Source organism: Bison bison, unplaced genomic scaffold (genome assembly GCF_000754665.1).
Source record: "Bison bison bison isolate TAMUID 2011002044 unplaced genomic scaffold, Bison_UMD1.0 scf7180017864516, whole genome shotgun sequence".
Lineage (NCBI taxonomy): Eukaryota > Metazoa > Chordata > Mammalia > Artiodactyla > Bovidae > Bison > Bison bison.
Genome location: NW_011495069.1, coordinates 9,912,054 through 9,922,722, shown reverse-complemented (window position 1 = coordinate 9,922,722; position 10,669 = coordinate 9,912,054). Strand labels below are relative to the sequence as shown.

At 41.4% G+C, this 10,669-nt stretch overlaps 1 protein-coding gene across 1 annotated transcript in view; it reads right to left on the bottom strand.

The window, feature by feature from the left end:
* Window positions 1-3,291: 3,291 nt before the first annotated feature.
* Window positions 3,292-10,669, bottom strand: part of FAM76A (family with sequence similarity 76, member A) — a 45,130-nt gene continuing 37,752 nt past the window's right edge. Inside the window, exons 7-9 of the mRNA XM_010830260.1 lie at window positions 9,650-9,785; window positions 6,720-6,821; window positions 3,292-5,574 (exon numbers count right to left, since the gene is read on the bottom strand). Coding sequence (XP_010828562.1) covers window positions 5,488-5,574; window positions 6,720-6,821; window positions 9,650-9,785 — 325 coding nt within the window. The 3' untranslated portion in view covers window positions 3,292-5,487. The remainder of the gene's footprint in view (window positions 5,575-6,719; window positions 6,822-9,649; window positions 9,786-10,669) is intronic.

Below are 10,669 nucleotides of genomic sequence, written 5' to 3'. Positions count from 1 at the left end.
CCCTTTCCCCCCAAAAGGCAACTTTTATTCCTGCCTTCAAAACCCAGAGATTCACATAGCTGTTACTCCGTCTCATAGATCAAAGGTCAATGTAGTAGCCAGCCTCCCAGGTGGAACCCAGTGGTCTGCCTGCTGATGTGAACGCACCTGGGTAGTCTCATTCCACACTGAATAATGTCAGTGATTTGTCCTCTGTAACCAATAGGGTATTGTGGAAACATTGAGGTGTGACACTCAGAGATAGGCTATGAGAGCCATTGCAGCTTCTGCCTTGCTCTCTTGAATTTGGTTTGGTTCTAAAATCCATTCCCTATGTGGGAGTTTATATTTTTAAAAATTGCTACCACAGTGGTTTCCATCCCACATGCTCTTCTACTTTGTCACCCTCTCATCAAGAGAAGGGATCTATGTCCCTTCCCCTTGAGTCTGGGTGGACTTCTGCTTTGACTAATAAAAGCTGCAGAAGTGAGGTACTGTGACCTCAGAGGACAGTCAGAAGATGAAACACAGCTTCAGATTTGTTCATGGGATCGCTTGTGCGATGGAGTCTTGAGCCACCATGGAAGAAGTCTGATTACCTAAAGGCTGGGGAAGGCCAAGCTATATATGGAGGGACCCATTACATAGGTGCTTCAGTCAGCATTACTAGACTTTATCGTCTCAGTCCCAGCACTAGATACATAAACAGAGCCTTCAGAGAGATGATTCCAGCTCCAATAAGTGTCCTTCGTCTCTTCAATCTGCCCAGCTGAGGACCCAGAACTTAAGCAACAAAGACAAGTCATCCCCACAGTGCCCTGTCCAAATTCTTGATCAACTGGGTCTGTGGGCATATTAAAATGGGTGTTTTAAAAAACTAAATTTTGGGAAGTTCTCTGGTGGTCCAGTGGTTAGGACTCACTGCTCTCATTGCCATGGCCCAGGTTCAATCCCTGGTCAGAAAAAAAAAGACCCACTAAATTTTGCGGTAATTTGTTGTGTAGGAATAATAACCGCAACACTCTACAGCTCCTGACAGTTTGGGCTTTCCCAAAAATGCCCCCTCCTCCAAGAATCTGGATGACTGTTAGCTGAGGATAGTTATACTGCCAGTAACATATGGTCTTAAACTGCAAAGGATGGGACCAAAATTCTGCTAAGTTACTTTAAGGTCTTTTGTTGAAGAGCTTCACTTTCACTTTCCTGAAAAACTAGATGATGTCTTTCTCTCTTTATATTCTTCGCCTCTAGTGGTTTTTAAGGCTGAGTAAATGAGTAAATTAAAAAGCAGAGACACCACTTTGCCGACAAAGGCACGTATAGTCAAAGCTATGGTTTTTCCAGTAGTCAGGTATGGATGTGAGAGTTGGACCATGAAGAAGGCTGAGCACCAAAGAATTGATGCTTTCGAACCATGGTGCTGGAGAAGATTCTTGAGAGTCCCTTGGACAGCAAGGAGATCAACCCAGTCCATCCTAAAGGAAATCAACCCTGAATATTCATTGGAAGGACTGATGATGAAGCTGAGGCTCCAATACTTTGGCCACTGACATGAAGAGCCGACTCATTGGAAAAGACCCTGATGCTGGTAAAGACTGAGGGCCAAGAGAAGGGGGTGACAGAGGATGAGACGGTTGGTTGGCATCACCAATTCAGTAATCAAGAGTTTGAGCCAACTCCAGGAGATAGTGAAGGACAGGGAAGCCTAGTGTGCTGCATTCCGTGGGGTCACAAAGAGTCAGACGCAACTTAGCATCTTTTTTTTTTTTTTTTTGCATTTATAGGGGTTGCTTGATGCATGAATTGCCAGCGTTACATGGGAATTCTGAAATGTTGATCGATGTTTCAGCTCTGTCTAAAGGACTTTCTACAGTCATTACAATTGTAGGACTTTTCTGCAACATGAATTCTCTCATTCTAGGCCAGGTTGGAAGCATGGCTAAAGATCTTTTTTTTTTTTTTTTTAAATTTTAATTGCTTTAAGCCAACTTTTTCACTCTCCTCTTTCACTTTCATCAAGAGGCTTTTTAGTTCCTCTTCACTTTCTGCCATAAGGGTGATGTCACTTAGCAACTTAGCATCTAAACAACAAATGGGTAAATTAAGAGAATTCACACAATAAAGATGGTCAGTCTACTGTCTTAGCCTGTTTGGACTTCTATAACAAAATATCACAGACTGGGTAGCTTATTAAACAACAGAAATTTATTTTTCACATTTCTAGTGGCTAGGAAGTCCCAGATCAAGAGGCCAGCTTGGCTGCACTCTACTGAGGGCCCTCTTCCAGATGCATAGCGGGCACCTTCTGGCTCTGTCCTCAAATGGTAGAAGGGGTAAGGGATATCTTTGACACCTCCATTATAAGGACACTAAGCCCATTCATGAGGGCAGAACCAAAGTATCTCTCAAAGGTCCCACCTTCTACCATCTCTAAGCATTAAGATCTCAACACATGAATTTGGCAGGGTGCATGTGTTAGTCACTCAGTCCTGAGTCTTTGCGACCCCATGGACTGTAGCCCGCCAGGCTCCTCTGTCCATGGAATTCTCCAGGCAAGAATACTGGAGTGGGTAGCCATTCCCTTCCCCAGAGGATCTTACCCACCCAGGGATCAAACACGGGGCTCCTGCACTGCAAGCAGATTCTTTACCAGCTGAGCCACAGAGGAAGCCCCTGGCAAGGAGGGAGAGCAGGAATAAACATTCAGACCATAGCACCTATAAAGCTATCTCTATTTAGAGAAAATATGCTGTCATTGAGCCTACAGAAGAGAATGATCAGGATGTGACAATGATGTTTGAAAGGCACTTACTGATTTAGAAACCTACTAGCGCCAGGGTTTCAAACCAACACATTCCTGTCCTTGAGATGGCATATCAAAAACCTTTCATTCATACCGTATGAAGATTCATCCTGTATTGTGAATAATAATGGTAAATATAAAATCAAGGAACAATGGCATTCTATTGTTCTATTAATTTCTATATTCATATATTCTATATTCATTCAATATTCTATTAAACGGGAGCCTCATGAGGAGAGTAAGTTCGTCAATTGTCTTCCCTGCTGTATACTCAGTGCCCACCAGTACTTATAAGCAAGCAACTGAACTGAATAAATACAATCACAGAAGAAAGAAATTCGTTTATTCTCTGATGGACATAAAACTCCCTATTAGCGCCATTAGGCTTTTAATTGTTTAAAGTCTACAAGCAAGACAAACTGACTCTTTTCTAGGTTGAAGGGGATTATGGGATATGTCTATTGGTGAACCAGCAAGAAATAAATGAAAAAAAACAAACAAAGCAATAATTATACTTGAGTCCATATGAATTTTTATTAACACACATTTTTCAAAGTCTGTACAAACCAAAACATTCCTGTGTTTTAAAATGTCCATTATTACAAACATACAAATAAACAAAAGGTGTTACCAAAAGTTAGCTACTCAATTTTATGGTAAAACAGTATCATGATTTTTAAAAACCAAAATTTCAAGACAGAGGTTTCTTCCTTCTCTTTTTGGAACTCGTGGAAAGTTAGAAAACGTATGGATTTGCTTTATATTAAATGCCAAGACCTTAAAAAAAGATTTAGTATAAAACTAAATATGTTTTTACATTGTCACTTCAGGTAACAGAATTTCTCAAGTCTTTAAAATTTAAAAAAAAAAAAAACAAAAAACCCATGACTGCAACTTTTTTCACAATCTTTTCCCCATAGTCAATGTAAATGCATCTGAAAAATATTATCTGACAGGTTGTCTTTACCTAAAATTTTCTCATTCAAAAAGTTACAAAACTATTTAGCACTGCCATTTCCCTTGCTTAGAAGAGAAAATTACATCCCCTACCAGAGTGAGAAGCAACATGGCCCATTGTTCCTCGTATCTGAAGGAAGCCACTCATTTCCATGTCTCTGTCCAATTAAGTGCATGGCTCCACTCGTGAGAATGTTCACCAATTAGAAGCCTTTGCTCCTGGAAAATGCCTAGTAAGTGAAACTTACTGCTGCACTTCTGGTAGTCTGAGGTACAAATGTCATCTGCCCTTATGATTACCTCTAACTCCAGTATCCCCCCCTGCGTTAAAGGATTCCAAAGTAGCTGGTTTTACTGTTTCATGGCACACCACACATCTCTAATTTCTTTCACAAACATCACAGAGGACCTGAGAGTATGGCTAGAAATGCAAATCCATCCTCTGACATGAAAAGTAAATCCACGTGCCTACTGGGTCAAGAAGGGAAACAGGACACAATTCAGGTTGGGGCCAAGCTGCTTTTGAGAAGCACCTGTTTTCAACACATTTCCATTAAAAGCAGGGAGTGTATAGGCGGCAGTGGGTGAGGAAGAGTGGGGAGACAGTACATACAGGGATATCATTCTTCCAGTCACACTCAGAGTCCATTCTTGAGCAGCTCATACTAACTTCCAAAATGCTTTGTAGTCCAAATCTTATCCCATTTTGAATCATTTTAAAAAAAGCTATCTGACAATGGCCCAGTATGACAACTGATATAAGAGCGTTTGTTTTTTTTTTTAAAAAGAGGTGGCAGTGTGAGAATTTAAAATCAGTCACATAAAACAATCAAGAAAGGGGAGGGAGAGGGAAGTGTCCAGTACAACCTGGACAACCTTTCTTTCTGTCCTTACTTAGAAAGACAGACTCTCCAAATCTTTGCTACCTCCCTTAAGTATCTTCTTACATGCTCTTCCAAGAAACCCTCCAAAAGGCACTTAACTCCATACTTATATATTGAATTGTTTCACCTTAGCAATCAGTTTTAAGACTCCAAGGTAACAAGAAAGAAAAGATCTGATTCTTTCACTAAAAGCTAGAGAGTAGTACTTTTTTTTAAAAAAGAAGCATCACTTTTACAAGAAGAACAAGCTAGGCTACCATTATTCCTTTATCAAGAAAAAGTTTCTTTTTTTAAAAAATAAATAAAACTCTGGCTATACATAGTACAAAGTTCATACATAATATACCTGGAAAAAAACCCAAGGGTATACCCTGAAGCAAAAGGTTTATTGGAGAGAAAAAGTCTCTTCCATTGTACCAAGTCTTAAGGTGGCAGTTTTCAAAGTTCAGAGGGTGGCAGTGATATGTAATTAATGCCAAATTGCTTGCTCATGGGTATGGCAGGATGCAATGATGGACAAAAAAAAAATCATTCTGCACATAACACTGAGCAGTGACCACCACAAAAAGGGGAAAAAAAAAGTAGCAAAAGAGAGACAATAGTACTGAGAGAAGGGCTGCGGGGTAGAGAGGGGAGTGAGAGAATAAGAGGAGATGGGAGCTTGAAACCCCAAACATTCAAGCATGCAGTCATAACACAGCACAAACCAGGTGTTTCCATTCAGCCCAACGCAGTCACACAAAGAAGGATAACTGTAATAATATAGAGATTTCTTAAGGAAGATTGCAATTCCCAGAGAACAGCCAGGTTGCCACCCTAACCGAGGAATCCATTTGCTGTTGCCGGGAGCGTTCTTGTGGTCTTTCATGGAGAGGTTATAGCTCCTGACTTCTCTGACTTCTTGCTCTTGGACAAGGCAGCTGCCTGCTTCAGGAGCTCTCGGTTTTTGGCCTTAAAAAAAAAAAATCAGTGAGCGAAGGAAGTTTTCGCAGGACAGGATGTTTTTCATGCAGATGCTAAGGGAGACAATGTAGAGGTCAGGAAGAGGTGAACAAAGTCTAGAGGCAGAAAACAACAGAAAAGCTCTAGGGTTTGGTTGGGAGGGAAGAAAAGTATTTACTGGAAGTTAATCAGTGTACTTGCATCTCCTGGGATCCACTATTACAAACGGATGCTCTATGCAACACAAACAAACCATGGAGTGCCTTAGTGTGCTGGATAAACAGAATTTACAATTTAAACATCTGGAATCACATCTGGTTTATCCAAAAATCAAAGAACACATTTATTAATTCCACTGTTTTTTGAGGTAAAAAGATTAGAACATATCGAAGAGAAAATAATAAAAGTCATCTATAAGGTGATTTAATATGTCAATCGACATGTCAAATCTCTGAGGAAAAAAGAAATCTAAGAGATCACTTAAAATACCAAGATGGGGAAACAGTGGAAATAGTGTCTGACTTTATTTTTTGGGGCTCTAAAATCACTGCAGATGGTGACTGCAGCCATGAAATTAAAAGACGCTTACTCCTTGGAAGGAAAGTTATGACCAACCTAGATAGCATATTCAAAAGCAGAAACATTACTTTGCCAACAAAGTTTCGTCTAGTCAAAGCTATGGTTTTTCCAGTAGTCATGTATGGATGTGAGAGTTGGACTGTAAAGAAAGCTGAGCGCCGAAGAATTGATGCTTTTGAACTGTGGTGTTGGAGAAGACTCTTCAGAGTCCCTTGGATTGCAAGGAGATCCAACCAGTCATACTAAAGGAGATCAGTCCTTGGTGTTCTTTGAAAGGAATGATGCTAAAGCTGAAACTCTAGGACTTTGGCCACCTCATGCGAAGAGTTGACTCATTGGAAAAGATCCTGATGCTGGGAGGGATTGGGGGCAGGAGAAGGGGATAACAGAGGATGAGATGGCTGGATGGTATCACCGACTTGATGGACGTAAGTTTGAGTGAACTCCGGGAGTTGGTGATGGAGAGGGAGGCCTGGCGTGCTACAATTCATGGGGTCGCAAAAAGTCTGACATGACTGAGCAACTGAACTGAACTGAAATACACCAGAGTTACCATATTAAATAAGCAGAATTACCTGCAATTGTTCTGTGACTTCTTTGTGGGTTTTCTCCATCTGGTTCATTTTGGCTCTCATCTGAGATTCTTGGTATTGAAAATCAGCCTTCAACTCTGTGATCTGAGGGGGGAAAAAAAGGCAGAGTGACCAGAAGAAATTTCTGTGTAATGAAAAATGTTTTGGTACCAGAGAGCTAAATAGTCCCCTAAATTAATGAAACCCAGGGCTCTCCTAAAGAGCCATACCTAAATCAAAGCCAGGGAACTGTGTATCCTATTTTTTTCTAGTGATTTCCTGAAAATTACACAAAATTCTGCATTAGCATGTCTGCTACTGACCACTTGCTAGAAGGTTTTAGATATTTCATGTACTCAATATAGGCAATAATCTTTCGAATTCTCAACTCCAAGTAAATCAATGATTATAACAAATATGACTGACAGTTTGAGAGAAGCCATGAAAATAACAGCTGCTGTCATTTACTGAATTTTTGCCCTGTTCCAGGCAAACTGTTTGATTATATTATTTTATCCAATCCTATGATAACCCTGTGGGATAGTAGCATTATTCTTCCCATTTTATAGACGGGAACATCAAGGCTTAGGAAGGATTAAGTAAAGTGGTTAGCAAGTAGCAGAGTCAGAATTCAAACTCCAGGCCTTCTTCTATTGACTATGCTATTCAAGGAGCACAGAGAAGAGGTACTAAATCAGAGAAATGAGGTGTGAGCTAAGTTTTGAGATACAAGTAGCAACTGGTACATGAGGTACGGAAAAGGGCATCCAAGCAAAGGGAACAGTATGGGCACAAGCAGAGTGCCAGATAATGGAGAACTTATTCAGATGACTGATGAGTGTCGGGAGATGAGGCCACAGATAGGAAGGCATGATGCGGAAGAGCCTGTGTTCCAGCCAAGGAATGTGATCTTGATCCTGAAAGTTATGGGAAACAACCTACTGTTTGTTTTTGCTCCTTTCAGACCCTAACTTTGTAGGAATTCCCTGGAGATCCAGTGGTTAGAACTCGGTGCTGTCACTGCTGTAGGTAAGGGAATTAAGATCTTGCGACTGCAAAGCACTAGAGACGAGTATTCATTTTGTCTCTATTTTGCAAAAATCCTGTCTTTAATGTGCCATTCTGATCTAGTTCATAAAGAAAATATACTTGGGTCTGCTTTCATCTGACAGTCATGTAGTAAAGTGAAAAGAATACTGGTCTCTTCCCACGAACTTCCATCTTACTGGAAGAGTAGAAACACAGCTCAGTAGAAAGAATGGGAGGGTCAGAAAGATCTGGGTTCATTCCTTTGTTCTGCCTTTCACCAGCTGTGTGATTTGGATGGGTCGTCTACTCTCTTTCGGTCCATTTCCTCATCTGTAAGATGAGGTAGGAATCAGATACAAAGAATGCACATAAAGATTTTAACACTGCAGGACTTCCTTGGTGGCCCAGTAGATGGGAATCTGTCTGCCAATGGAGGGGACACCGATTCAATCCCTGGTCTGGGAAGATTCCACATATGCAGAGCAATTAAGCCCATGTACCACAGCTACCGAGCTGGCGCTCTATGAGCCACAACTACCGAATCTGTGTGCCGCAACTACTGAAGCCCAGCACCTACAGACGTGCTCTACAACAAGAGAAGCCACCAGAATGACAAAAAGCCCACGCACCACAACAAAGACCCAGTGCAACCAAAAATAAAGTTAAAAAAATGTTTTAACATAAATGTCTTTGTTAGCACTCATCATAGGATTCTGAACATAGTGCAAAACAACATACAGCCTCAGGGAGAAAACAGAGCTAGCGGAAGGAACCCTATGGGGAAAAACACTGAAGGCACTGTTATCTATGAATGATGATAATAATTCCTACCTCAAAGTGATATGGGGATAAATGAGTTAATACATATAAAGCACTTAGAATAGGGATAGGCAGATAGAGGCGTGTTAGTCGCTCCGTCGTGTCTGACTCTTTACGACCCCATGGACTCTTCTGTCCATGGGATTCTCTAGGCAAGAATACTGAAGTGAGTTGCCATTCCCTTCTCCAGGGGATCTTCCCAACACAGGAACCGAACCCCAGTTTCCTGCATAGCAGGCCAAAGCATCCAATAAAAGTTAACTATTATTATTAGTTATTAGAATAATAAGGCAGAAACGAGACATTCTCTAAGAATCTGAAAGTAAGAAATAATAGAATGAATCAGAAAAAGGACATAAAAAAATTCCCCTAAAGAGGGGAATATGACTCTACTAAGACTTCACTGAAGATAATAACGAGCTTAGAGGATAGGTCACTCAGTAAGGGAGTTGTCACCAATGGAAACAAAGTGATGTAGTGACTACAGGAAGGCCTACTGGAATATTGTCTGGGGACGAGGCAGACTTGATCTACATATTTTGAGTACTACTGTTCCCTGGACACAGCCATCCCAATAATAGAGGTGGAGGCATCAGGTTCCCCTAGCCTGAGAGCATTAAAAATTCCAATTATGTAACTACTTCCTCTTGTCCCAACTCCATGCTCACTCAGCACCCTCTGATTACAAGCTCCCTGAACAGCTTATGCTGAGAAGAGTAGTACTCTGCTATATGCCCCACTATGAAATAAGAGGTGGACTCCGTGGTTTTACACATCATCTCTGCAAGCTTAGTGAACTTCAGTCCTCCCTTAGAAGTGGAAGCTTCTTCCAAACAAAAGAAAGAAAAATCAACCCTCTAAACTACTTGATGGAAGGGGATTGACAACAGTAATGCCATGCCACGATCCTGGCAGACAGCAAGCTGCTCCCTAGGACATCCCAACCTTGCCAGTGGATTCTCTCTCTCAGAGCTTCAGTGGTATGTATCCAACAAACATCCATTAAACAGTTAGCATCGTGCCCTATACCACATATCTCACCCACTTGCCTCATTCTGACCTGAGAAGCACTAACTAAGCAGTACCTTCTTCTCTTTCTCTAAAATCATTTGATCCTTTTGATGCAGCATCTTCTTCAGAGTGGCTACTTCTTCCTTCAATTGGGCAATGATGACAAAGTGGTCAGTGCCTGGTGAGTCCAGAGCCAGATCTGGGGAAAAGCTGAGGGGAAAAATGGAGGGGGAAAATATCAGTTGGATGCATAAACTTTTTTCTACCTGAGGTCACATTACAGACCACTTGACTGCAACTTCAGGAGCAGAAGCAACTAGTTGAATCCCAGCCATCAAGCACAATACACGTCCAACTTGAGGGCATTTGCTAAACTGCACAAGCAAGGTGGCCATCAGATAACTATACCAACCAAAGCCACAACCTGCAGCATTCCTGCACCATCTCTGCTCACATGCATGCTGTGCATGCGTGCTAAGTCACTTCAGTCGTGTCCAACTCTGCAACCCTATGGACTGTAGACTGTCAAGTTCCCATCCATGGGGATTCTCCAGGCAAGACTATCAGAGTGTGTGGCCATGCCCTCCTCCAGGGGATCTTCCCAACCCAGGGATCGAACCCATGTCTCCTATGTCTCCTGCACTGGCAGGTGGGCTGTTTACCACTAGCGCCACCTGGAAAGCCCATCTTTGTTCACATTCGGGACTAAAATAAATGTCACCTCATAAGAGCCAAAGATATTTTGTTTCAGGTTCACTGAGGATCCCTAGTTATTGTGGGTGAGAGTCATAATTTTTTGTGATTAGATAATTTCCCTAGAATCTGGATAAATTGTAATTTCATGCATTTTTCTTTAAAGATCCCCATAGAGATTTTGACTCTTTTGTTTTCTGCTCCAAAGCCCATGCTGTGGTACATCTGCTGAGAAGCTGCTGCTTTCCACCTCAGGTACAATCTTTTTAAAAAGTGATTAAAAAAAAGAAGATGAAATTAACAGGAAAGAAGCCAACTTCCCCTACCACAATTGGCCTGTGCCCTGTCACTTCCAGTATCAAGAATTCTGTGATATTTAGTTAGGAAAGGAACAAAAAGGT